We start from the raw sequence: 26,722 nt of genomic DNA, 5'->3' as shown, positions 1-26,722 counted from the left end.
ATGTTGGTGAATGTAGGATATTTGTTACATATATACATTTGTTACATCATATATATTTAAATATATATGAATGTAGGATATTTGTTACATATATACATTTGTTACATCATATATATTTAAATATTTATATATGATGTATATATATGTATGTCGCATTTGTACATATATGTATATCTATATTTCTGCGCTAATAAAAAGTCAGCTAGATCAGTTTGAGGCATGCTAATTGGTATTCTTATGCTTGCCAATAGAACAATTTATCAATTTATTCTTAGCATAGCGTGTGGGGTGTTGATTTTCGAAAAAATTTGTTTATCTTATTAAAAAATTTATATTTTTGGTGAAAATTTCATCCATTTTGTAAATATGAAAACTTCTTTTTAGACTTTAAAATGCAGTCAAAAATAACAGGGACTCGCCCTGATAGAAAAAGTCTTGTTTTAAAGAACGATTTGCCTTGTGTATGCTCGACTTCAAAAGACGTCGAGGTTCTTTTGAGTCAAAAGGTATGATCATTGGATTTTCTGTTATTAAATTATTCGTTTCAGAATACTGTTCAAATTGATCAACGCATTATCTTTGTAGCTTCCACATTTCCGCATTTTAACAGAGTAGATTTGGTTTCTTAAATGTTTTTTTTTGTATTAGCTTTTTTCCAATAATATCTTGTACATTGTCAAATTGGCTTTTTTGCAGGAGTTTTGCTGCCTAAAATTAAATGCTGACTCGCATTGAATGTTCAAACATCAAAAATCTTGCAGTTTTATCTTGAAATTTACCAAATTTTTTTCTCATTAGGAAAAGCGCACCATTTTGTGTCCGTATGTTCCGGAATTCCAGAGACATATCTTTAAACAAGTTAAAATTGTTTCAAAATGATAGAAACGATTGAGACTCTCGTTTAACAGGACGAAGCCCTGAAGTTTCCGATTGCAGATAAAGCCAATTGAAATTCTTTTTCGGTTGAAGAATTGAAAAAATAGTTGAGAAAAAAAGTTTTTTTAAATGTTTTTCTTCGTTTTATTTCACTTCACGCCATGGAAAGTACTAAAAGTGTATATAGCGTCTGGTATTGTAAAAGTTGGATTAATTGGTGAACTCAATTTATATTGGGAGGCATTTTTTCTCTTCTTACACTTGTTTTAAGTGCGCAAAATATTGCATTTCAATTATCTTAAATTGACCAAATTGGCAATTTTCAAACAACCGTAACTTTACGAAAAATAATCACAGGTGAAATATCTTTTGAAATTTGAGCTAAAGATAACGATATATCTTAGAGGTACAAAAATCCGTCCTCTAACAAGTCCAAAAATGACTGAATGAAAAAAAAAGATCACGCAAAGCATAAATTTTCAGCAGTTTCTTCGAATGAAAGAATAAAATAAAATTAAAGGGAGCGTCCTTGTTGCAGAATCTGCCTACAATTCTCAAAAACACCTTGTGATCTCGTTTTGTTGAATCGGGTAGATTGGCGTACCCATTTTTATCCAATACATACTATCTGCTCTGCCTTTTTTGGTTATTTTCAGTATCTATGAAGCGTGAAAGTTAATTAGTGAGTTTGCCATTTTCGTTTTCTCCGGATTATTAATTGGATTAGCTTCGATCTTGTTGGTATTTTTAGGGGGTAATTACTTTAGTTGGGACATATCATTTGCTAATTGGACGCTCAGTTTAAAATCTGAGAGTTGCATTCGATAGCCCTCAGACTCAACAGAACTGCATTAAAATTGTGGAAAAAGCGGGGAAGCAAAATCGTTTTTGGTCAGATATTGTCTAAAATGACGGAATCAGTATATTTATGTATACACGCTTCCTTTCCATTTAAATTCCTTTAATCATGGAAGCAAGTTTTTTCAATTTAACAAGCGAGCGAATATTTTTAACGTATTATTGGTCGCAGGTAGATCTTGCTTAAAACTACAAAATTGAAATTTTCAAAATATTTTAATTCAAGCTTTGCTGCGAACTTTGAATTGAAATACTCAATTTGTCTCAACATATAGTTATGACAGCTTTTGTTCTACCAAAAAAGTAGGACTGATTCTTCTGTTATCCTTGAAAACAGTATTTAAAACAAACTTGGTTTTTTTCGGTTCTATTCATTTTATGATAAAATGTCGCAAGTTGTGGAGTTCATTTTTGGCGACGATAGAAGTCTATCAGAAGGTAAATTTCACATAACTTTTTATAAATTCATGGATCAAGCTTTTGGTCGTTTGAGGTCCAGTTTTCCGCGAAAAACAATCTGGTAGCGAGTATTCGTTATAAGCCTGGGCTCGGACTCGATGAGAATTTCAAAGTCTACAACCCATTTGCGGACTTTAACTCAGCAGATCTATGGTCAGGTGAAAAATTTCAAAAAAATGATATAAGAGTTTCTAAAATTTGATATTTTTCTGAAAATCAATTCACCACACGCCATATAAAGTACAAAGTGATAGATTTCGCTTCTAATAAAAGAGCAATTATGGCGGATAAGCTTCCTTCGACCAACTTGGAACGATTTCTAAGACACATTAAATATCCGCTTACGCGTTGATAGCGCTAAACATATCTCTCGTTAATTTTTCTCAAGTTGGCCAAAATGACAACCCTTAAACCCCATAATTTTACAAAAATGATGAGGTGAAGTTTTTTTTTAAGCTCGGGGCATCATTTTTACTTTTTCAATAATGTCAAAAAATTCCGTCAAACATAGCTAGTTAAAAAGTTGAAATCGATCTGAAGCAAAATGTTCCGTTACTTTCGTTGCTTTAATAAGACCCATTAGCTTACCTTTTTAATAAGACCAATTAGCTTGCCTCAAATCAAATTTGGAGCAATAATGACTGCGGATAACTTTCCACGCATAAATAACTCGCGTATTGAAACAAAAAATCAAAGCAATATTCAAGCAACAAGCGGGACTTTCGATAAGTGCAAGCAAACTCGCTTGGTTTTCACCAGACGTCCAGAGCAATGCCCGAAGCCGTCATCTTCTCTGAATATGGTCTGAATAATAAAAACAGGCCGAGCATATATTTGCCTCACTTTCTTCGAAAGTCGGAACAATGAATGGAAGAATGAGCATACTTCAATCCAGTTTGGAACAATTTTTGATTAAAACTCCTCTTACGCGCAAAGAGCGCAAAATTTAACGCGCCAAAATTGTTTCAAATTGGCCACCTTGGCAATCTTTAATGGAACAAACGCCGCGTCAAAAAAGGAGTAAACGCCGCGTCAAAAACTAGATTGAGAACTTGAGATTTTAAAAGCGACCCCCTCAAAAACAGCGGGATTTTGGAACTTCCCTATAACATTTTAATCTGTTTATTTTAGATTTTCAAATTTTCATGTGTTTTTAATTACTGATTAAATTTATTTGGTAGGAGGAAAGTTTTTATCAGACTGGAGGGGGTTAATAACGAAACTTGAAAGTAGGATATATTTCAACGTTTTTGTTCAGATTCTGTTGTTTAACACTCCGACCAGTAAATCAGTTATTTTTATCGAGCTGACAAAACGATATTTCAATTGCTATGCTGCGATATTTCAATTGCTATGCTGCGATATTTCAATTGCTATGCACCGGAAAAGGTTGAGATTCAAAAAGAAAATGTTTAGCTGTTACGCAAAACGAAGCTGCCGGTAGCAGAAAGCCTTGAATTTTTTGACTGCCCTTCAACGTCAGTGAAATAGTTTTTTCTAAAAACATTCTTTATGATTGCTGATGATTTGAAAACGACACATAAAATACAATTTGTGTTTTTAGATACTTGTTTTTCAAAAAATTTCCCAGTTACGCTTTGTAAAAAACAAAGCGATTAATTTCACATCTAACAATGCATTATAAAAAACCAAACAGCTTGCCATAAATCAATTCGGAGTACCTTCTGAGCTGGATTGAGAACCGCTTATGAGTTATTAGAACAAATTATGTTGTTCGGTATTTTTCCTGTTTGGAGAAATTGGCAGTTTTTAATCTCATACTTTTTTACGAAAAATAATCATCTTCAAACATCTTTCAACATTCCGGATCAAAATGTCAACAATTTTCAAATAATACATAAGTTTTGTCATTTAAACATTTGTATGAGAAAAAAAACACAAAGAAAAAGTTGTGCTCAACTTTTTGTTCATTTTTTTCAACAGTCAAAACAATAGTTATTTTAGGTTAACTGATCGCGTTGTTTTTAACGGATTTCGTGAGCATTTAATTTATCCTCATAGCAAAGGTAAAACTGTTAAAAATCTTTTGTTTTTGCATCGAAACACGACTAACAAACATGAATAATTAACAGAAAATGTTTGCAAATCTTGTGAAACAACCCATTATAGGCCAAAGCACTTCGCAACTCAAAAAACTTGCTCTCATTTTGGCTCAAATATCTGACACGCATTTTTGGCTGATGGACCATAAAAATTGTTGAACGCGCCTTGATACGAAAACTTACTAATTTTGAGAGCTAGCCAAAAATCGCGATGTTTCAATGGAAACTTTCCAAAAAATGCCTGCAACGTGACTAGCAGTTTTTGATTAAAAATTGTTTTCATTGTGACTTTAAGACCTCATCAATTTTTTTTTCGGTTTAGCTTAAATCGAATCAAAAACTTTTTTTAATTATAGAAACATCTCGTATTGAAAAAATTCTAAATCCATCCGTTTTGTTTTATGAAAACTAGACTGATGTTTATAGATTTCTTTCTGATCAGAAGTTCATCAATTTGTTTTAGTTTCAGAACCTTAGCAAAATGTCGAGTTTTTTAACCAATTGATGAGTTTAAAACTACTCTTTATTTTAAGTTCAGCCAGTTTTAATACTCTGTAACAAAACATTGTAAATTGATCTTGTATAAAAGTTGTAACCTTGTTTGTAGTTCTTCGTAAATTTTTATGGACAATGAACAAAACTTTTAAATTATTTTTCTGTTTGTTGATTTTTTGTTTGTCCTCTCAGGTCTACACTTCTGCCTGGTCCAATCAACTTGATTTTTCGAGAAGCCCTTTTGTCAGAAAAGTAATCTAAGACAGCAAAATATTTTCTACAAAAAAGTTTCGGACTTTTCATATTAAAACTGACGTTGAAACTGAACCAAAACACAAAAGAAAATTTAAAAAAAAACTGTAAAGTTATTTCAGAATAATATATACAGTTTTCAGAAACTTTCAGCCTTTGCTTCAACTTTGGTGTGACACATAAAAATCAACTCACAAAAAATTTGAGACCGTTTCTGAGTTTTTTACCAATCAGAAGAAAATGTTAATCTAGTTTTTAGTAGCTGGACTAATAATTCGAAATCTTTGAGTACTTGTATTAAAAAAATCAAATTTTGTGCTCCGATTATTGATAGTGGGGATAATCTTTGCAATCATAATCAAATATAACAAAGAATCATCAGAGTGCGTCGGCGTATATGTCATATTTAACCTTCTTAGTCAAAAATCGAGTGTCAAAATGTTCAAAAATTTTCTCACATGGGCTGGAGTTTTTGTTTTTATTTTAAGTTTGGGCAAGTAAAGCGAATGAATAGATTTTATTTAAAAACCAGTTTTATTTAAGAGCTCTAATAAAAAATTTTGCGTTCTGTTTGCTCTCTTGTTCAAACTTGCTACCCAAGGTTAAATTTAAGTTTTTAAGCTTAATATAATCCTTATTCGGCAGAAAAATTGAAAAATCAAAAAAACAACTGTAAACAATTTGACATTTTTATGGATTTTCTTGTTGGTTTTTTTTCGTTGGTTTTTTTTGTTGGTTTTTTTTTCGTTGTTGGACCACAAACGTAGTGAATTTTGTCAAATTTATTTTATATGCCTTCATCTAAATTTTATTTAATTTTGAAATCATTCGAGCTCATTAAAATCTTAAACGTTTTGTCCGGAATTTCTCTGGTTAGAGCACAGACCCTGGCTATCCTTATTTGTTCGACATACTAATTGTGTTCGGTTGTGTTTCAGCTTCAATGCGTGACAAACAGAGCCAGGCACATGCCAGCTACAGACTGGGATTCAGACGGTCTCTGTTTGAGAAGAGGAAGCAGTTGTGCGACCTCGCGCTCATCCTAGCCGCACTGGGCATTGTGTTGATGGTGTTGGACAATGAGTTGTACACGTTCCAGTGCCGATACAGCGATGATCCAGTTAGTTATAAACGCAATTTATATTACACATTTTTGATTTTTAAAAAAAACTTATGTTTTGGGCTAGCTAATTTGATATACTTTTGAAGGCGAAAATAAAGGGCCATGATTTCCGTATAAGTTTAGCAAGCACTAAGCGTATATGAAAAGATTTCCCTCAAGTTTTCAACAATAGTATTGAACAATTGGCACGATTCGATAAACCATTTTATTCGCATCCTTGACATCCTTTGCATTTAATCGCACTCAAGAGTTTATGTCATTGACCGAAAAAAGTCAAATATCAAACTGTTTTTAGATTTTTTTTCAAATAGTGGGAATTTTTGATGAACTTTTGTTGATGTCAATTATGCGATTAAATTTCTGTACTGATGTGTTTAAATTGCTTACATTTCTGTAATTACTTTTCTGCTCTGATGACTAGTCAATTACTAGATGATTAGTGATTAAATTACTAGACAGCACATTAGAGAAAGGTAACAGAGATTGATGAATTAGGATTGTGTTTCTGTGTAATTAGGAGCACAGTGTGTACTGGAGTGGAAGTCTGATAGTGATCAAATTGAGCATCAGTCTCACCACCCTCATGCTAGTGGCCAGCATCATCGCTTACCATGCCAGAGAAATACAGGTACCCCCACCGTGTGAAATATTACGACTGCTCGTAGCAATGTCCTTTTAAGAATCTGATTGATAAATATCTGATTTAATTTTGGGCTCAACTATTAAAAAAAGGTGATAATGAGTTTATAAAAGTAATATTTTTTACTCTTTAATAAGGGATATTGTAAAAATATCCTTAATAAAGAGTAAAAATATTACTTTTAAAAACTCATTTTCACAAGTTTTTTTAATATAGTGCTGATATAAATTATCCGATAAAACGAACAAAACTTGAATTTTCAAACACGTTTTTCTCAAATTGGGTTAAGATTAAACATAAAATGAAGAGAACAAAAGTTTCCCAGAATTTAAACAGGAGTTATGTGGTGGTGCATTTGCGTCTCGAAAAATCTCAACCAAAACTTTACCCCAAAAATGGGTCATTTTGATTTGGTTTTTTTTCTTCAAATAATCAAGAATTACGCTGGAACTACTTTGTTAAATGATGCCAAATATATATCACAAAAAACCTTCTACACATCCCAACAAATTTCAATGGATAATAAAGCTCCAAAACTTTGAGTAAATATTTTAATTTTTTTTTTGAGAATAGATTTTGGGTTTTATACAGTAAAAACCACATTTCTTGACATTCAAGGAAAATTATTTTTCGTTTATACAAGTTTTTTGGAGATTTAATCCTTCTAGAACTTTATTGGGCTGTGCAGAAGGCTTCTTGTGATATATATTTCTCATCAATTAGTAAATTAGCTTCAGCGTAATTTTTGATTAATCGAAAAAAGCCCAAATTACCCATTTTTAAGGCAAAATTTTGTTTGAGAACTTCGGAGAAAAAAATTGTACCATATTAGTTCTGATGAAATTCTTCGCAAATTTTGTTCTTTTTCTTTTTGTCTAATCTCAACCCAATTTGGGGAAAACTTGTTTGAAAGTACTGGTTTTATTTTTTTCCGGATAATTTAAATCAGCACTGTAGTTCAGCCAGCATTTAAATCAGAAACTTATCAATCATATAACCGAAAAAGCATTGCTACGAGCAGTCCTAATATTAAGCATTGAAACTAATAAATGTGCAAAGTGGTGAACATCGTTTGCTCTCACAGAAACATCATTTTTTCTACTAAAAATTTTAGTTTGAGCACAAAATTCAGTCTACTAAAAAAAAACGATTCATTCGGGCTTTTTTGAAACTATGTTGAAGAAATTTTTGTTCTGCAACCAAGAAAAATTTAGTTACACAAGTTTCAACCGTTTTCACATTATTTATGACGAAACACCTTTTTAAGCAGTTCTACAATACGTTTGAAGTTTGTATGAGAAGTTTTTTCATAAACTTTAGTTTATTGAACTCTATGACTACTGTTTTTGGTGTTTGGAGGTTAATACGGATCTCTAAGATAGACTGAACCGTAAATGATGATAAAATGAACTGAAATCGTAAAATTTTTGCTTAATTAACCTGATCCCCACCAGTTCATACGCAAACTTTCTATAATAAAAAACCAAGGAGATTTTTTATACTAACTGTTCGACCTTTGAAAGTGAATTGAACTTGGTGTTTTTTTCCTCATAATTCATAATATCACTAATATTAAAATGTCCAAATAAAAATTTTTTCTGCCTCGGGAAGAACCTCCCAACAATTTTGGCTTCCATTCCAATTTGGAGCGGGTAAAACGAGCGAGTAAGCAAAAACTTCTAAAAAATTTTGAGAAAGCTTGCTTTTTTAGCTTTGAACGAGAACCATTTTAAATTTGTAATTTTAATAAGAATTTTTTCAACTGGTTTTTCAATTAGATTTTCAAACAGCGTACAAAATACCAATAGAAAAATAAAAGCATGTTTTCAATTTTTTTTTTTCAAAGAAAAGTATGATCGGAAATTTCTATCCTATTTGCTGCCAATGATTCTAGCCTAATTTATATTAGTGATCGGTTACCATTTGCTTTGACCTGCGCTTTCAGTTCGGATGTTTTTCTCAAAGATTTATCACGCTGAACGACAGGGAAAAATAGGACAGTTGAGCTAGATAATGGAATGAAAACATTTGTGGAATCTGCTAAAAATCATTCTAACTGTCAGAAGTACTTAAAAAGAAGTTTTTGAGTCGAAAGAGTCGTGTAAATATAAGTTTTGAAATCAGCTTTTTTTGTTGGATCAACATTGGATGAACCTTTTCTCCCTTATAAAAAAAGCAAGACATTTAACGATAGTTTATCATAATAAAAACGAAAATTGTTTTAGCTGTTCATGGTGGACAACTGTGTGGATGATTGGCAGATAGCCCTCACGTCAGACAGAATCAGTCAGATCACAGCAGAGATAGTCGTCTGCTCCATCCACACTCCCCCCATTAGAAACATGAATGAAGATTACGTCACATTTCAACTACTGTTGTCTACTTTGATGTTCTCCCGGCTGTATTTGATAGGCAAGAAATTGATCCCTAATATTAAAAATCTCTTACGGAAACGCCAAATAATCATGAACAAATATATTCAATTCTAAATATTCTAAAGACGACTTCGGCGCCAATATGTGTTTTTTTTCAGGATTTTTTCAGAACTTGTTTTCAGAACGTTTTCAAAAAGGGCTCAAAAACGTCATTTTTTGAACCTGTTTTTTTTCAAAAAATTGCATGCGGCGCAGAAAATTTTTTCAAAATAGGGTTTTTATAGTGGTCTGGTAGCGGTCCGAAAAGCAATTTGGTTAAACTAAAAAAAGATCAACAAAAACTTTGAAAAATCCTTCGCTTCGAGAAAATCCTAGATCCGCCCCTGGTTATGATTTTCGGCGCATCCGAAAACATTGAAAGAGCAAAAAACTTGAATCAGAAGGAACACAAACAATTTCTTTCGAATTTTTTTTGCGAAACATATCATTTATGAAAAAAAAAGTTTTCATTAATTGGATTTTTCGACCACTACGAAATTTTTCCTGCATATCATGTTTGTTTAAAAATTGCTTGAAACTTTTTTTGTATCTGCATCGATCGATTGTGCTCAATTTCTATAAACTTGAATTATTCTGAAACTGAAACTCACTGATCCCGTTTAATCCCCTTTATAGGTCGTGCAATGCTTCTGCACTCGAAGCTGTTCACAGATGCCTCCTCCCGTAGCATAGGGGCCCTGAACCGGATCAACTTCAACACTAGATTCGTGATCAAGACCCTCATGACCATCTGTCCAGGGAGTGTCATGATGGTACTCACTGTCTCCCTCTGGTTCATACTCAGCTGGATCATGCGGATATGCGAACAGTCAGTAGTAGCAGTTTTGTTTTTACTCTTGTTCCGCTTTCTAACCCTTTTGGGACAAAAATTTTTCGGGCTGTCTCAGTTTCTTTTTTGAAATCAAATTAAATTGAGAAATTGTGTGGACCATACAATAAATTGGTTTCACCACGTCTGTTAGTAACAAACTACTGAGGATCAAAGTCACTTGAATCATGGGGATATGCAAACAGCTAGTACGAAATTGTTTTTATATATATATATATATATATATATATATATATATATATATATATATATATATATATATAATCTTGTTTGGGAAAGCCCTTCGAGGCATCTTAGTCTAATTTTTAAGTGGGTGGAAAAGTGGAAAGTGTAAGCGTATCATCTACTTTTTTAGCAAGACCACAAAAACCTAAAAAAATTGATTGAAATATTTTTTATCACGTCTATTTTCACTGAAATGATTAAATTCAAAATAACTTGAGCCATGACTAAATGCATATACTAAATCGGAAACTTTTTTTAGTTTTGGTGAAAGTGAATTTTCAATCTAATTTAAGTGTATGCGAGCAAAAATCTTCATTACGAGGCCAAACTGTGCATTCTGTGCATTGTAAGTGGATTCCACAACCAGCCATATTCAGATTGGTCGCGGAATCCACATCATTGCTACTTTTCTTTGATCTTCTTTGCTGTTATGGATTCCACAAACAAATACTTAAAACACTGAGCACTCAAAATCGATCCAAAAATAGACGAGTTTGCGGGATCCGCAACCGTATATGGGGAATTTACAACAATTTGTGGAATCCACAATCAAACCATAAGACATATGCATAGTTAAATTGAGATGTTGTGGTTTCAAACTGTAATTGGAATCCGCAAATTGTAAGTGGAATCCGCATTTTGTTTGCGGTTTTCATTTACACATATGTATATATGTAGTATCATTTAAATATATATCTTTTATTACATGATTTGATTTCACTAGAACGGAAATCTACTAAATCAGTGTTTGGGATTGATGAAATCCCAATTACTGGCCAGTATTTGGAATCGATGAAATCACAAACACTGGCCTAATTTGGTATTATGCTGTGCGTTCTAAACACTCTCAACCCAATGACTCCGTATAATGAATTTATTCGCTATTGTGTTTCCAAAACACAATCTTAAAAATTGTTTGCTGGGATATGTATTCAAAATAATAAAAGATGACATCCGCCGATTTAGTTAACCAATGTTTTAAGACTTGTTCGTCGATTCAGCTTACAATGATTAAGTCTTCGCTTTTAAATTCCGCATTGGTAAAAGTAAGAATTCTAGCTCTAGCTTTTAACTCTTCATATGCAAGTTCAGTAATGATTAAAACTCGAAATCCACTTACACTTTGCGGAATCCGCTGACAATTTTGGATTCCGTATACACTTTGCGGAACTCACTTACAGTTGCAGAATTCAGAAGAACTAGCTATATTCGCTTGTTGCGGAATCCGCGATTCAACAAATGTGCCGACAAACTTTACCTTACACTCAATTGTACGCGTAATCCACGGAACCTACATTGTGGAACATATTCAAAGATTATTTTCTGGAATCTAGAAACATACAGACACAAAACAGTTTGGCCTCGTAATATTGAAACAAAATTGCAAATGTTTTTCATCGCTGGTTTTAGGAGTGTGTTTATTTTATTGGAGTTAAAGCATCAAATGGAGTTAAAGTTCAAATCGTCCGCGGAAAGAAGGTGCCACGTGTCAGATTGGACATTTAAACATTTTTTTGCACTTTTTGTGTTCTTCAACATTACTTGCACTCTCTTATTCTAAATTTTTTATACTATGGAAGTTTATGAACAGCTGATGTTCCTTGTATGGGTTCGAACAGTCAACACTTTTCCGCAAATCAGTCCAGATTTTTGCTCCGACTTTCGAAGAAAACAAATTATTTATGCACGGTGTGTTTTTTTATTCAGTCAATTTTCGCCGATCGAAATAAAAGTTTTGACGAAATATTTTTCATACCCCATGAAATAAATTTATCAACTTTCTGAGTTCAAACTTAAAAAGATATTTGAGCTCCAATTTTTTTTGTAGTTCTTGGGTTTAAAAAAATTGCAAAATTGGCAATGTTGTGGACTAAATTATGCGCGCTTCGATTTTTTTTCCTTTTGCTGAGAGCCTAATGCGATTTGTTTATGCGTGGAGAAACATCTCACACAACAAAATCGCTCCAAGTTGATTTGAGGCTAGCTAGTCAGATTGGTCTATTAATTTTGAGCGACTCAACATTTCACGCTTTGTTTTCAATATTTTCTTTTCCCAAAACTTATTCGATATGAAGTAAAGGACAGTCGGAAAATGCAGGGCTCTGCCCTGATTTACGAGGAGTCTGGTTTATTTCCTAGTTTCGTTTCGATAAGTTTTTGTAACGAGTTTTTTATCGAAAGTAACCGAATATTTGTGCTGGCGGTGGGGTTTTTTTTATCAGAAAAATTTCGACTTTTTAACTAGCCATTTTTGACGGAGTGTTTTTTATGTCATTCAAAAGATATTGTTTTATTGAGCTTGAATTTGAAAAGATAATTCCCCTGTGATCATTTTTTGTAAAATTATGGTTGTTTGAAGATTACCATTTTGGCCAATTTGGGACAATTAACGCGCTATATATGTCCTGCTACTAACGCACAAGGGGAGATTTAATCCGTCTTAAAAACTGTTCAAAGTTGATTCAAAGAAGCTTATTTGCCATTATTGATTGGTTACAAGGAGCGAAAATTATCCTGTTGTACTTTATATGGCGTGTGGGGGGATGATTTTCACAAAAATTCCTAAATTTTAGAATAAAAAATTTCATTTTTTTTTACATCAAATTGTTATTATTTCTCCTTAACTTTAAAAGACAATCGGAACTTTCAGGGTTTTGCCCTGATACGAGCAGTCTTGTTTGAATGTGTATCCGATTAGAGTATCCCTGGACAATAACTACCTATAACACGAAGCTCAGTATCTTTCAGAAAAACTGAAACTTAAGATACGAACTAAAAAAGAGCTCTGAGTTAACAAAAGGAAAAAAACGGTTGGTATCCATTTCAAGCAAACACAAACGCAAACACAAACGCAAACACAAAACATGGAAATCAAAAAAAAAACTCCGAAGAAGGGTTCAGGCTTAAAACCCATTCATTAAACTCATCTTTAGTTTCCATAGCTTTTTTTTACCTCCATACAGGCAGCGTAAAAGTTTCTCATCTAGATTTTTTAGAAAAAAATATGTGGATCGAATCAAGACTTAAATTGTGGCACACGACTCTTTCATATTTAGTAGTGGCATACTAAAAAGACTTATCAATTTAGGAAGAGATTAAATATGTTAATGGGTCAGTCACTTGGCCCGATTATGCTTAATATAGCGTGATATGAAATTACTCAATTCCAAACAAAATTCGGCATCATGTCCCAAAGACTATGAACAAAATCAAATTGATTTTGGTCGATGGTTACCGTACTGGCAAGAAAAAAATTTGCAATCGATTTTGAACAGATAAGTTATATTTAGCATAATCGGGCTAAGTGACTGACAAAATAACATATTTAAACTCGATAGGTCTTTCTAGTGAATGTAGCAACTAACTTAAGATATGGATTTGATTTGAGTTTTCCTTCTCCACAGAATATATGCAGAATGTATTCATTTTATTTTCCAAAATTGCGCCTAGATGTTTACAAGGAAAATGTCATTTTGAAAAAACTGTAAATAATTTTTATTTTCATTGTCGAGAGGAAACGTATTTAAAAACAAATTAAAATGATTGACTTGAACCTAAAATTTTGCCACAAAACACTCAACGCGAGTGACTTTTCTAGCTCGGATGGAGATTTTCTGAGTAAAAAAATTTAGCTCATCTTTCGAAACGAAAGCAACATTTGAGTTTGAGTTAAATGAATTTTGTTTGAGTTACAATGATTTCACTACTCTGCCCATATCCATTTAAATTGATTTAATTCTTCTTTTTGGCAATAAAATCAATTTTTGTTTCTACCGCAAAACTTTCAGAACCTATCGTAAATCGATGAAATTATCTAAATGGGGCTACACTAAATGTAATTTTTTACATTATATTATCTATATAAAATCGATTTTTATCTGAAGTTTGTCAGTGCAGATACGGGTTATTTTTTTCTGGGTCCTTGTTTCACACAATCTTTTCCAAATGCGGGTTGAACACCGTCGTGCTTTCCTTTCCAGATCAGCAGCCGGGGATGGCGAGAAGCCACTTCTGGCTACTTTCCTCGATGCCATGTACTTAGTGGGCATCACTTTCTTCGCCATTGGCTACGGGGACTACTACCCTGTCACCTACTGTGGGAGAGGAGTGAGCATCACGTGTGGACTCATGGTGAGAAGATCTCCTCGAACATTCTAGAAAGATCTGATCGAACATTCTAAAAAGATCTGATCGAACATTCTAGAAAGATCTGATCGAACATTCTAAAAAGATCTGATCGAACATTCTAGAAAGATCTGATCGAACATTCTAAAAAGACCTGATCGAACATTCTAGAAAGATCTGATCGAACATTCTAGAAATATTTGATCGAATATTCTAGAAATATTTGATCGAACATTCTAGAAGTTTCAATAAGCGTAATAAAGGCGAAGACCTAGAGAATATTCTAGAAGGTGGTAAATTTGTAAAATAAGAGAGAAGATCCTAACAAAATATTTTGTACGATACACAAGGTGCAGCATAGGTGTCAATATCCAAAAAACACTCTAGAATGAACATTGAGAGATTCATAGGCAATCATTCATGAAACAAGAACGGACTTGAAGAAGGAACCGAACTAGTTCGGGTGTCTCTTAGTTTTTTTTTGTTTTCCGCGCACAATCAGAACTACAAATGATCAAGCTGGGTTGAAAGCCATTCCTATCGTTATTTGAACAGAAATCAAGTATTTTCAAAGAATTGTCCTTTTATCGATAAAACGGGTTGAAACTTTTTGAGTCTTAGGTCAATTAAGTTTTTTTGAGCCTGATAAACATTTTTCTAAAAAGTCGAATTGAAAGTATTTTTTCTGCAATCTGATTGGCTAGCGTTAGCCAATCAAATTTCAGCCCCAAATAAATATGTTTTGTTCACAATTTAGAGTCTTATTATAAGTATAAGCTGGAATTGCCAAAAAAAGAACGTTTGGTGCAATAAGGATTTGCATTTCATATAAGCTGCACAGTTTTACGTAGACAAACAAATAACACAAAAAAACTCTTGGAAAAAACTACATTCACTGCTCAAAATTTGGCCTTGTCAGAAAACGGCTAAAAAATAAATTGTTTGTTTCTGTTTTGACCCAATCAATTATGCAATAGTGTTTTGTTCTTTTTTTTGCATTTATACATTGAACAAGACTGCTCTTATCAGGGCGAAGCCCTGAATGCTCCGACTGACTTTTAAGGTTTATGGAGCAGTAACAACATTAAAAAAATTAAATGTAATGAAGCAAAATGAATCATTACGAGGCCAAACTGTGCATTATGTGCATTGTATGCGGATTCCGCAACACGGACGCTCCCTTTGTTCTTCTTTTGTTCTTAGCTTTCCTTTGATCGTTCCGACAAAATTTTCACATGTTTAAAGACTTGTCTCTGAAATCCAGGAACATACACAAAACTGTGCGCCTATCCAGTGCACAGTTTGGCCTCGTAATGATGTTTTTTTTCTATAGGTGAAATTTTTTATGAAACTCATCCCCCCTCACGCAATTCAAATTACAAAAGAATAGATTTCGCTTCTTGTACCAAATCAATTAATGCAAATAAGCTTCATTCAACCGATTTGGAACGATTTCTAAGACGGATTAAATCTCCGCTTACGCGTTATTGACGCGAAATATATCGCGCGTTAATTGTCCCAATTTGGCCAAAATGACAATCTTTAATTCCACATAACTTTGCGAAAAATGATCACAGGTGAAATATCTTTTCAAATTTAAGCACAGGGTAAGAAAAACTTTTGAAAGATTTAAAAAACTTCAGTCAAAAATGCCTAGTTAAAAAGTCGAAATTTGTCTGAAGGAAAAAACCCACCCGAGCACAAATATTCCGATACTTTCGTATCAAAATCGGAACAATAATACAAAATCACATATTTAGGAAACTCCAGCGAATTAGGCGATATGACCCAAATTTAGCGACTAAAGCGAAAAAGCTGGCTCATTATAGAGCAAGGAGAAAGCTCGAAGCTTTCTTTGAAGCACTGAAATGTTAGTTCTGCTCCCGCAATTTTAGTTTTTAGAGCCTGTTTAGCCCCTCTTTGTGAATAAACTTTTTTTCTAAAATCGAAACCTTTCTGCAAAAAAAATATCAAAAAAGTGTTTTATGATCTTATGTTGTTTTACAAAAAAAATGATGTCAAATTTGCTTTTTTCAAATTTAACTTTCTAATATGCTTAAATTGTTTACCTAAATTCTTCAGATACTGCATCAAGTTAAAACTCTCTCGCCCTCTTCCTCCAGGAAACCAAACTGATATATTCCTCCAAGCTTTTTACTTGAAATAAATTTGCTGAGCACTGCTAAACTATCTTGGTCACATATCATTTGATCATACGACGCAAAAAAGTGACACTAATTTGAAGAAAAAATCGTGGTATTTTTAAGTATATATTCGGGAAATTCTTCGCTACTTTTATTTCTGATGAAAACAGTCCTAAATTTATCGAAATTCGTTCGGCATACTTTGTTGTTTTTGTGAGAGTGTTTTGTTCCCGCACTGATATTTCTTGTGTTAATATCGATGTGAGGAGAAAAGGATTGAAGTAGCAGCGGGACTTGGCATGGAGTAGTGAAAATGAGAATGAACGGTGTTCTTTCGGGTTCGATTTTTACAGGAAGCTATAAAAATTAACTTTTTTTTAAAAAAAAAACTCATTTTTCATAGATTTTATGTTGAAAAGAGTAATCGATTAGGTTGAAAATAAACATGTATTACAATCGATTATAATTGATTTTGATGGGTTTTTATTATTTTTTTTAAAATCCATTACCTTGTTTAAGTTTGATACAATATACGATTATACAACCAACATTCTAGTCAACAAAAATCCATTATAATCGATTTTTATCCATTAAACTTTGAAATACGATTTAGGTAGCAGTTTGAATTTCAAAATTTATTACTCGAAATGGGCAAAGAATTTTGTAGTAGTTTGGAAGTTCAAAATTGGGTGCTTGAAAAAGGCAACTTTATACTTTGAGAAGTGAATTAGACAAAAGTTTTGTCTGTTTTCAGGGTGCTGGATGTACTGCGATGGTGGTTGCAGTTCTGGCGAGGAAACTGGAGCTGTCGAGGGCAGAGAAACACGTGCACAATTTCATGATGGACAACCAGCTGTCAAAACGGGTGAGTAATTGCAGTTTGATAGGACGGGGGAAGCGAGAGAGATGACTAATTCTGATCAAGGGTATTTTTGATCTACCCAAATTGGTTTTAAAAATGCTAATCCATCACAATTTGAACAAAAGTTACAATTTTTTAAGTTAAGAAAATATTGATTACGCATTTCAATTTTTAAATACAATTGGTGAGGTAATTTTAAAAGAAAAACAATTGTTTCTTTGAACAAATTGAAACCAAAAGACTTGATGAATTTCGATGCCTTCGTAACTTATCATGAGTAGTTTGTGTATGTAGTTGAAGTGTGCTGCGGCTAATGTGCTGCGGGAGACTTGGTTCATCTACAAGAACACCAAATTGGCAAAGAAGCTCAACCACAGGGTCATCAGGAAACACCAGCGCCTTTTCCTCAGTGCTATACACACGTAAGGACCATACGCCATTAAGAACCACACACATGTGAAGGCCATTTACGCGTAAGGACCATACACCATTCAGTGCCACACACGTAAGGACCATACACCATTAAGAACCACACACATGTGAAGGCCATTTACGCGTAAGGACCATACACCATTAAGAGTTACACACGTAAAGGCCATACACACGTTAGAGACATGCACACGTGAAGTCAACACAGGCAAGAGCCATGCCTACAAATACTTGTATGGCAGCACACATACAAGTAGGTGTTGAACTTCCGACCTATCTTCAAACACTTGAATGGACCTTGTTTTGCCAATTTTGGCGTGCCAGTTATTATATAAATTCTCATAGCAACCATAACTAATTAGATTAGTTTTTTTCTAAACTTTTTTCAAAAAGTAATTTTTGATGACGCATTAAACCGTTTACTCATTCTGGTAAATATTTCAACATTGAAAGCTATTTGGTCTTATTAATTCGTTGCCAGACTGGAACCTGATCTAAACTATATTTTATGATTGGATAAATTAAATGTTTTACCAATGTAAAGTATTTAATATTAACCAATCATGATCCATCTAACTAACAACCCACTTATTTGTAAGTGCTGAAGTTACTTGTAATTTCAGCACCAGAGAGATTTGAATTTAACTTAGAAATTAGTTGGACTCTCCCGAGCACTTCAGCAGCCGCAATAAACCAGTATACCCTAGATCTATTGAGCCTAGCAGAGACTAGTTAAACAACCTGAGACTAGATAGTATAAGAGTAAGATTAGGATCGGTATTAGACTAAGAAGTTGCACGAATCTATCCGGCCGAAAATAAGATAGCGTGACGAGCAGACGGTGTACCCTATCCGAAATTACTCTATGAGTTATACACCCCAGTCATAACTCATCTGGTGCGACCATAAGTCTCGAACAAGACCTTACTAGATTAGAATTAACCAAAATTAGATTAGAAATTAGACAAAAACATTTACAAAATGTTATACGACAATAATTTAATTGAAATGTCTCTCCGACTCAATAGATCAGAGCCAATATTCCGAACCATAATAGAACTACCCGGAATTGGAAGAAGACATCGAACCAAAGACGACATACGACAAAGTAGAAACTTGCCGTATAGTTATATGATAGTTCGGCAAAAGCCAGAACAAACTTTTATATTTCGAATACTACTTGCAATGAATTTAGATTTCCATTTGCAAACATAAAACCTTGAAGTAAATCTTCAAAATCATTTCAGGCGCTAAACAAATTAATATTATACAATAACGATTGATAAAAAGATCTAAGATCGTTTTCCTAAAACTCTGCAGTATTATAAAAAACATGTTTGAAGAATATTTATTGGAAAATAAAAATAAAAATTAGTAGCATGACAATAAATGGTTAGTAATCATAAATCATCCTGTTGTTCCAGCTTCATCACCTAAAACATAACAGCAATCATAAACCCACTAATATCATCAAAACACTAAATCTTTCCTTTACACAAATTTAAAACTTTATTAAAATTTAAAGTAACTTAATTTAAAATCAGATCATCAAGGCTTATCCTTGGATCTTAAATCATTTTCTACTTAATTAAATTTTAAATTTGATCATCAAGGCTTATCCTTGGATCAAACAGAACAACTTTGTTCTCCCCCACCCACTTAATTAGTGTCTAACGACCTCAAACGTCGATTCACTACCCAACCCTTTCTAAAAACCCAAGACTAATAGAAATTTTTAAACAAAACTAATCATTCAAATTAGGATAAACAGTGAAGAACTTCGGTTATTCATCCTTCACTTGACCCCTCCTCTTACCAGACCCAGGATAAATCTTAGACTTAGTAAGTTTAAAATAGTATCTAACGAACTACTCGCGTTCTAATTATACCTGAACCTTGTGGATCGATTTACTATTCTCCAACCCTTGAACACAATCACTACCCCTAAGTAAGATTAAGTAAGTTAACACCTTAGCTTATACTAGTCACGAGAAAGTAAAAATCATTCTTCGGAATCGATATACTTTTCTCTCCAACCCTGAACAATTAGACCCAGGTTAAGCTAACCAAAAAATCGTAAGAACTAACAGTTTAAGTCAACAGAAATCATTTAACAACCTTTTGCATCCGTCATTCTAAACCTTATGTCATTTAAAAACCTAGGAAATAAACAAACAATCATTTTACACAATTGTGAAATAGATAACAAAAAATACGACCTTGTAATCACACCTCATACACAAACAGTTGGATACATTCGAACAAAACGACAAACACTAAAGAGAAAAATAATAACTAAACAAAGACAAATAACACGAAAAAGATTTTCAAAAAATCGAAACGCATTTTCAGAATCAGAAACCAACAGTTTAGACGAACTTTACAAATTAAAAGAATCAATAGATAAAAATTACCCACAACACGATCAATTATATTTTTCTGACTCAGAAACAACTTCAAATTCATCACAAAGAGGAAAAAGAAGAATAAAAAAGCAGTATAAACACAAACCAGTACATCTATACAATTGGAATCAACCAATTCGACACATTAATAATTACATATTAACAGTCATCGAACGAAAAAATGAGTTCAACGCACACCCCAGGTGACGAAACTCCAGATGATGATGAAATCTTTCCTTTTATAGTAGATGCAGATACTGATAGAGGACAACACATATTTTGTCAAAATTTACTCGTAAATTTATTTGAACCCGGAATCAGTCCATGTAAAACAGAGTTCCCCGATGTAAAAATCAAAAGACAAATCATAGATCACTATCTAAAAGATATATGCAACATAACACAACAGTATGGAATCTACTCTATAGAATTCACTTCCCCAAACCATAATAATAGAACATATACTATTCAAACAGACGACCTTGATTTAGAATTTTCAAAAGTTTTTTCAGAATATATAAAAAGCATCCAATACCATAACTCACAAAGAGCAAACTCCATTTTCACCAATGAAGTTTTCGCACTAATATATAGTTATATTTCGATATTAGAAAATGAACTCCCATTAACAAATGTCTCACCGACAGAAACATCTAAACATTTAAGAGTACGACATGAAATCACACTACTCTCTAGTTATTTAAACATTATTAAAGAAAATTTCACGAAAGACGACGTTTCACAACATACCAAACACGATTTACAAAAAATTTTAGCATGGTTCATAATAGATTATTTCACACACAATATTGATTTAATTGCACAAGCAAGAAAAAATTTTAGACCCCAAAATTCGAACGATGATACCGCTATCACAGAACAATCAGATTATGTTTGGGACCCCGAATGGTCTCATCCAGCATTTATAAGCTTCCCACAATCAATCTCAAGTCAAGCAATAAGTACAATATCTTACATAAGAGATTATGTAAGAGTAATACCATTAACAATTGATGCAACACCATTAAACTATAATACATTTTTACCCGATACACAAAATAATAGTTTAAACTCTACAGTCATACACAATGAAAACCTCAATGGAACTAGGAATCTTACTCAACAAGATATCCAGACACCATCACACTTCATAAATGAAGAAATTGTACACACAACAACTACACAACAAAGTATTTCACCAATACGCCCAAATTTAACAACACCAAGAAATACAAATCCTTCACAAACACAGGTAACCTTACAATCAACCGTTAAACCTTCGGTTGCCCCTAAATATTCACATATGGATTACCAAACATACAAACCCATGACAATACCATCAAAAACACGCAAAACATTCACTAGAAACAACTTTGCAGACCATAATTATAACTATACACATCCTTCAAAAACAAATTATCAACCACAAAGAAATTTTAATCAATATACAAAACCTCGAAACTGGGATAACCCAACGGCCCAATATAATTCCACAAATTTTCAACCAAATCCTCCACAGGATCGCAGTGGAAATTACCCATTTTTTCAACAAAATAAAAATAAAAAACAAACATCTTATCAAATGGATTATTTATCCTCAGATGAAGATTTCTTACAACCAGATATATTTGCACCAAATACTCAAGAATATCGTAGACAAGGAATACAGAAAACACGTACAAATTATAGAAATTTTTCTCCACAACCAATAGATGCACAACATCAACAACCAATTCAACAACAAAACCCAATTAATACACAATCTTTTCAACCAATTCAACAACAAAATCCAATGACTGCACACTCGTATCAAGCATCACAAATGCAAAATGAAATACCACTCCCATATTATCTTCAACAACATGAAATAACAAGAAACCAACTTTCAAATTTTTCTCAAATGCCAAATGCAGCAGAATCATTACAAATGACAATGAATCCATACCTAATGGGTGGATCATCAATAACATCAAACAAACCCTTAATGGTTTTCACAGGAACAGACCCTGAATACTCCGTAGAAGATTACTTAAATGCAGTAACAGCAAATTTGATTTTAAATATAGGACCTGAACCAATTAATACGCCACTACATCAAAACTGGATACATCGACGCACAGCGTTGATACAAACAACCTTAGATGGCGCAGCCCAAAAATGGTTTTCAGTACTACCTCAAGAAATAAAATCAAACTGGAAAAGATTTACACAAGAATTTTCAAAAATGTTTGACTCCGAAAGAAACAAACAACAACAAAGAGTTTTATGTAATGAAATTCGCAGATTACCAAACGAAACCATCAAACAAATAGCAGTAAGAATCGAAACACTAGTTCGAAAAGCATATTCACTAAATACACACGACTATAAAAACACTAAGATGACAGAAATCTTAATGATGACCTTAACACCACAATTAAGGAAAATAGCAATAAAAAAGAGAGCATCCCATCCTTCTTCAATTCGAGAACCCGATTTAGATTTTAGAAAACTAGTAGACAAACTAGAACAAGCAGAAATCACGATGAAACTAGAAGAAACGGAGAACTTGAAATTACAATACGTTAACAAAATTGAAACGACTCCCACTAATATTAATAATATACAAGAATCAGAAACAGATCTCGTTGAAAAAATCACTGAAATACTCAATATTTACGAAAAGAACTCGAACTTTAAAGGCAAACCATCTTTCAAGAAATGGTGTAATTATTGCCGACGATACGGACATAGTATTTCCGAATGTAGACAAAAACAGCAAGATAGTCAAAATAAACCTCAAAAATACAAAGAACCAAATAAATCATTTTATCAATACATGAAAAAAGATCAAAATCTACCAAACAAAAATGTATACAGCAACAACAGTTCAGGAAAACCACTCCCGAACAATACAAGCTATACAAGAAATCAATCTCCATATAACTCAAGTTATAGAGGAAGATCACCAGAACGAAGAAACACGTATAATTCATCACAAAATCACTACAATAGACCGAATAGTCGAAATAACTACTCCAGATCAAATTCAAATACACAACGATTTGTTTCTAGATCTAATTCCCAATCAAGAAATAACTACTATCCAAACAACCAATCACGAAATTCATCATACAATAGGAATAGAAACTACTCCTATAATAGAAATAGAAGTTATTCAAACAATCGAAATCAGAATTACCCGAACAATCGATCAAGGAATAACTCATATAATAGATCGAACTATAACAGACAAAACAATAATTACCAAAACAGATCGCGAAATAATTCACAAAATCGACACCCAAGTTATAATAATCGTTATAGAAATTATTCCCAATCACCACACCGGAATAATAATCACTACAATAACTCTAATAATCGTCATAGAAGTAGTACACCTAAACATCAAAGACAAATCAATCAAGTACAAGCTAACCCAGAAACAACATCAGACCCCCCAGGTATTGATGACACAGTAACTGATACGTTACAACTCAATCAAATAAACTGTACATCATCAGATTCAGAAAGTGATACTGAAAACACTCTTGCTATCAATATGATAAAAGTCGAAAATGACTATGAATCTGTCATATATGAACAACCCTTTCCATCACACATATATGAAAATCAATCAGAATTTCTTCAAAATTATTACACTACACCCATAAATTCAACACCAACGACGCAAGAGACAAACGAGATTAACACTACAGATCAAACCAATAAAAATACCAAAACAAAATGCTTGAATACAAACCACATTTATCAAAATATACAAAAAGAACAACCCAAAGAAAAAATTTGGACAATACCATTTCTATTAGAAAGCCCAAGAAATAAAGAATTTCAACCACCAGACCTTGAAATAGATTTTTTAATTGATTCAGGAGCAGAATCAAACATAATAAACATTCCCACATGGAATGAAATAAAAACTTTACACCCAAAGCTAACACCTCTTGAAACCTCCAGTAAGTTAGCGACAGCACAAGGATCAACATTGATAAACTACGGAAAAATCCAATTATTTCTCCTCCCTACCAGAACAATGGAGCAAAGCAAACTTCTAAACAAGCCATTTAAACAAATATTCCATATTACTGATATTAAATATAACATCATTGGTATACCATTTATTTCAAAGTATATACCAACAATTAACATACTAAATAGTAAAATATTAATCAAAGATAAATATACAAAAACAAAAGAAACATCATTAACATTTTTTCAAAGATTAAATAAACAACCACCATTCTTTTCAAAATTTTATCCGATATTTAATCAACAAAGAAAACACCTGAAACCACTATCAGGAAACATCTATAATTTTTCAATAAAACAAGTTCATCAATATGATAAAGAACAAAACAAACAAAAATTTTATATGTCAGATTTTGAATTCAAACCTATTCATAAATTTTTCAAAATTACAATCTCTTCAATAAAACATTTGAAAAATTCGAATTCAGATATTATTTCCTTACATGTTTATAACAACACACCTTACCAAGTAACATTACCTTTAGGACTTTTAGGATATTGTGAAACTAACGCTACAATATCACCAATACACGAAAAAGCCTATCGCGTAAATAATATACTCCAATTACTAGATATTTGCCAATCTACAATTCTTAATGAAGAATTATCTATAAATAATATAATAAGTAACGAAAACAGAAATACGGATTATTTCACAAAAACTCCATATTTCAAACCTACATTCAACATCAGTAACTACACAGAGGACCAACAGAAATTTTTAACAATGTTTAATTTCCAACATTCACAAATAACACAAGACGAATTCGAAAAATTAGCCAAACAGCTAATTAAATATTCATCAGTCTATGCAACATCAAAATTCGATGTTGGCAAAATCAGTTCATCACTACATCTCCCATTAAAACCAGACGCAGTTTTCAAAAAACAAAGAGCAAGTAAAGTACCAATTCACTTACATGATAAAGTAAACAGATTACTCGATATTTTAGAACAGTACAATATTATATCACCAGTTAATAAAGAAGAACAACCAAAAGGCAACACATTCATCAACCCCGTTATCATTCTAGCTAAAGGAGAATCATTAAAAATCGTTCTCGATGCTAGATACCTCAATTCACTCATAGATGAATCAAAATGTAATTGGCCCATTGAACCAATACAAGTTATTTTAACAAAAATAAACGACAAATACTTCACAACCGCCGACATGAATAGTGCATACAATCAAATGCCACTAGATGAACAATCACGACGTTTAACACAATTTGTTATCGGAAACCAACAATATGAATTCAACCGCTTATTCTATGGAATATCCATAGGACCAGCAGCATTTTCAGCCTTTATGAGCAAAATTTTTAGACCACTAATACTCAAGAAAAACGCAATCACCTATTTAGACGATGTTTTTATGCAATCACAATCAAAAGACGAAATGTTCAAAGTTTTAGAAACATATCACCAAATACTTCAGAATGAAAATCTGAAGGCCGCCCCCGATAAATCACATTTCTTTTTGACAAGAGTTAAATTCTTAGGACATAACATAGAAAGAAAAACAATCACTCCACTGAAATCACGCATTGACGCTATTCAAAAACTTCAACCACCAACAAATAAAAAGAAAATCCAAGAGTTCCTTGGAATGTTAAACTTTTTAAGTAAATATGTTTATAAAATGCAATTATATCTACGACCATTTTACAACATCCTTAGACAACAAAATAATTTTGAATGGAATACAGAACATCAAACACGATTCGAAGAAATAAAGAAACTTTTAACTGAACAAATTTCAAACACAATTCCAGACCCTGATCAACCATTTTATGCAATGTGCGATGCTTCGAACTTTGGCATCGGCGCAGCAATTATTACAATCACATAATGGTACAAATAAAATGAACCTAATATCAGCAAATTCTCGATTATTCACTCAAGCAGAGCTACGACTCTCAACTCTAATGAGAGAATGTACAGCCATAATATATACACTTACAGAATATGAATTTCTGATACTTGGATCAAAACATCCCACAGTTTTATTCACAGACCACAAACCAATCATCTTTCTTTTTACACAGAAATCTAACCCAAACCACCGAGTTTACAGATTTCAACTAATTCTAATGAAGTTTCCAAACTTACATATAGTTTGGACTGCAGGAAAAAATCTTGCATTACCAGACACCTTAAGTCGAAATACACCACCTGAATTACTTACACGAAAAACAACAGTTGAAATACCCAAAAACATAAAATTCTACCTTGCAGAAAACGAAACATCACCTCGATTAGAATGCAAATATGCAGTTAAAACTGATATTGAACAATCACAAATAAATAATTTACAACATTTCCCACTTTATTTAGATTGTCAAAATAATCATTATGAAGTTGACCTACTTGGAACATCAACTTTTAAACCAATTCCATATTCTCAATGGATAAAAAATAACACCCAACAAAAACGAACAAAACAACACCTACCTAAAAAAGACCATTT

The 26,722-nt window shown here is 32.7% G+C and overlaps 1 protein-coding gene across 3 annotated transcripts in view; it reads left to right on the top strand.

Annotated features, from left to right (window-relative positions):
- LOC134855096 (small conductance calcium-activated potassium channel protein 2-like) overlaps positions 1-26,722 on the top strand; it is a 112,283-nt gene that overhangs the window by 73,830 nt on the left and 11,731 nt on the right. For all 3 annotated transcript variants that reach the window (XM_063871480.1, XM_063871479.1, XM_063871481.1), the window contains exons 5-11: positions 5,942-6,123; positions 6,644-6,754; positions 8,992-9,178; positions 9,817-10,009; positions 14,236-14,386; positions 17,279-17,389; positions 17,681-17,808. In XM_063871480.1, coding sequence (XP_063727550.1) covers positions 5,942-6,123; positions 6,644-6,754; positions 8,992-9,178; positions 9,817-10,009; positions 14,236-14,386; positions 17,279-17,389; positions 17,681-17,808 — 1,063 coding nt within the window. The remainder of the gene's footprint in view (positions 1-5,941; positions 6,124-6,643; positions 6,755-8,991; positions 9,179-9,816; positions 10,010-14,235; positions 14,387-17,278; positions 17,390-17,680; positions 17,809-26,722) is intronic.

Source organism: Symsagittifera roscoffensis, chromosome 10 (genome assembly GCF_963678635.1).
Source record: "Symsagittifera roscoffensis chromosome 10, txSymRosc1.1, whole genome shotgun sequence".
Taxonomy (NCBI): Eukaryota; Metazoa; Xenacoelomorpha; order Acoela; family Convolutidae; genus Symsagittifera; species Symsagittifera roscoffensis.
This window is presented reverse-complemented; position numbering and strand designations above follow the sequence as displayed.